General features: G+C 40.1%; 1 protein-coding gene across 1 annotated transcript in view; it reads right to left on the bottom strand.

Moving 5' to 3' along the window:
• Positions 2,264-3,193, bottom strand: part of LOC104789733 (probable inactive serine/threonine-protein kinase fnkC) — a 6,098-nt gene continuing 5,168 nt past the window's right edge. The window contains exon 5 of the mRNA XM_010515384.1: positions 2,264-2,616. Coding sequence (XP_010513686.1) covers positions 2,264-2,616 — 353 coding nt within the window. The remainder of the gene's footprint in view (positions 2,617-3,193) is intronic.

Below are 3,193 nucleotides of genomic sequence, written 5' to 3' on the forward strand. Positions count from 1 at the left end.
CAATTATCAGTAAAAGTTTTAAAATTTAATTTAGTTAGAAAATTTTTATGATCTTTTCCCTGTTACCCAAAAACTTGCAGACTAATAGAATATTAATGTTTATGATATTTATGTTTAATTTTTAATAAATTTATGTATGGAAAATTAACATAATTATATATGAAAATTTATAAGTGAGGCAACACATCAGCTTTTTCTTTGAGAATGCTTCTCTATTAATATATAGGAGATTTGGTAACATATATATTGGAATTGCTCCATTTCTTAAACCCAAAAAGGGAAACTTATACTTTACCAATAAGAAATGCTGACTAACAAAATAAAGCTTGTGTCTTGTTTACTTTTATACTCTTACATNTGTTAATAACTATAACAAATTTACTATGTACATAAGTTATATACAATACATAAACATAAATATCAATAATTATAAAAATTGTATTTTATTTACTTGCATAATTTTATTAAATATCAATAAGTGTAGAAAAGATAAAGAACATTATATAGAAAAATAAATTTTGTTTAATTTATGTAATAAAATACTTTTGATAGAGAAGAAGAATGAAAATGATAGAAATTTTGATTATGTGTTATATAACTGCTTTTTAAAAGTGAAAAGGAAAATAATAATAATAAAATGTGTTTGAATTATTATTTTATTTAATGGATCCACATAAAAAATGGTGAACAAAAAAAAAAAAAAGCTGTAGACCAGATCTGCATGCATACCATAAAAGACAAAGAAAATATGAACCATGTGCAGTTCATATTCATTAACTTTTAAAAGTAAAAAATTCTCGTTATGGGCAGTGTCACATAAGACGAACCGATGAAGCGCATCTATCACCACCATGGGTTACCCGGCTCCTCCAGCAATCCCTTTAACACTAAGGAAATAGGCGGTGCCTCAAACACCAAAACCGGTGATATCAGCCAGGAAAAACCTACCACACCCCTGGACCCCAAAACCACTCTGGAAACCACCGACGGCTCAGCCTCAAAAACCAACACCGCATCGATCTTAGGCACAACTCATCGTTGCGACTCTTCACCGACGCCGAGTTCGAGAGCATCGTCACCAAACTCACCACAAATTTTCAATCAGCATTTACTCTGCTTTTTGCTTTTTTGTATTTGACGTCGCTCACTCCGCTGAGTTACTCGGAGTTAAGAATAACAAAATCGCCGTGTTCGTAGCTGGAGGTCTTGGGCTAGTTTATATATCATTTGCTACTGTGGACTCCATCTTCAGATCCAAGGTCAAATCTAGTAGATTATTCGGTGAGATCGGCCTTCTCTGTTTACTTTTATCCTACTTGTGCATGGTGTTTGGGGTTTCCGGGCCATTTTCTCTCTTTGCGTCTCTTGTGACTGTGATAATCATTGGACTTGGAGCGTGGCAGTTGATGAAACATTATCCGGACGGGGAAAAAATACGTGGCGATCTTCCAGATCACAGGTTGGAACAAGTAACCAAACGTTTGGGGAAGGAAGGAGATCTAAATGACGTGTTATACGATGCAACAATCAACGCGATTCATCAAAATCCAGAAAACCCAAGTACCGAGCGTTTGTTCCAAGCCACCCTCTCGGCCTCTCCGGATGAGGCATCTCCGAATGTGACACGAACTAATCAAACCATGAACGATCCCTATCACGGTATGGGCGGTCTTACCTCACTGCTGTGATTTTTCTCCCACGCTGATTTTGAGAAAACCGTCACCAAACTCATTTCTTTTTTTAATCATTGGACGCCCTTCTTTTGGCTTGCTTCGTATTTTACGCGTCTCAGTCCTCTGAAATCCTCAAACGTGAGACTAACCAAGTGTTGATGTTCTTCGTGGGTGGACACGGCATCGTTTACACTTCATGTGTTGCCGTCGATTCTATTTTTAGATCCAAGGTCAAATCTATCAGATTCTTTGGTGAGATAGCCATTCTCTCTGGATATGTATCCTACTGGTGCCTGGTAGTTATTGTTTTCGGGCCATGGTATCTCCTTGCTCTTCTGGTCACTCTCGTAATCTTCGGACTTGGAGCGTCCCAGTATATGAAAAACCATCTCGTCAGCGACGGGACAATAATACGTTTAGGAAGAAAACCAAAAGGGTTTAAACTCTGTCTTACACAGTTCAACCATCAATGCTATTCTTCAAAAGCCAGAACATCGAGATACAGGTATTCTGTACACGGCCACCCTATCTTCTTCACCGGAGATTGTGGAAGTGAAGACTTCAGGAGGAGCCAACCTGACACAGCCCATCTATGTGTCCTCAGGAGGCTTACCTTCGCATTTCATGGACAACAGAGCCATCGGCGACGGCACAAATCTGGCAGGTCTCGCATTCTCCTCTATGCAAACCGGCGACGCCACAACTTCGGCAAGTCTCACATCCTCCTCCATGCAAGCCGGCGACGCCACAACTTCGACAGGTCTCACATCCTCCTCCATGCAAGCCGGCGACGCCACAACTTCGGCAGGTCTCGCATCCTCCTCCGCGTAAGCCGGCGACGCCACAACTTCGGCAGGTCTCACATCCTCCTCCACGCAAGTCGGCGACGGCACAACTACCGCAGGTCTCGCATTCTCCTCCAAACTAGCCGGCGAAGGGAGTTCTGCCGCAACCATCAAAGAAACCGGCGAACAAATTGATAATGCAACAAAACCCCACGACCCCCCTCCACCGGTGCAGGCGGCAACGTAAACTTTTCTTTTTACATTTTCTTTATTTATTTGATTTTTTCGTAACAAATTTACATTTAATTATAATTCTTGTTATCTAATAAATAAAGAATTTCGGTTTTTTTTCTCTTTTTTTTTGTCCTCCGGGAACACTTGTTCAGGGAACAGCGCTAAATCACCTTCTATCTTGAGAAGGAGGAAATCAGGAGCCGCCGACGAGGAAGCCGCCACCCAGACCAATAAAAAATAAACATCTGGCTGATGAGGGTGTGAATAGAAGAAAAATGCTGCTAATCTGAACTAGGCCTAGGAGTCGCCAATTGAGTACTTTTCGTTCTTGTTTTCTAAATAATAATTAAAAACTAAATGTGGGTGCTTTATGAATCCAATAGCCCTAAAATAGCAAGTTTGGACGAGAAAATTGTAATTCAAGTTTGAGTGATTTGCCTACTATCGCATCTAGAAAAGCTGAGCCGGAGTATATATGTCAGCCTCCGCCTTCCTCGCTGT

This window comes from Camelina sativa, chromosome 5, assembly GCF_000633955.1.
Source record: "Camelina sativa cultivar DH55 chromosome 5, Cs, whole genome shotgun sequence".
NCBI classification, from domain to species: Eukaryota; Viridiplantae; Streptophyta; class Magnoliopsida; order Brassicales; family Brassicaceae; genus Camelina; species Camelina sativa.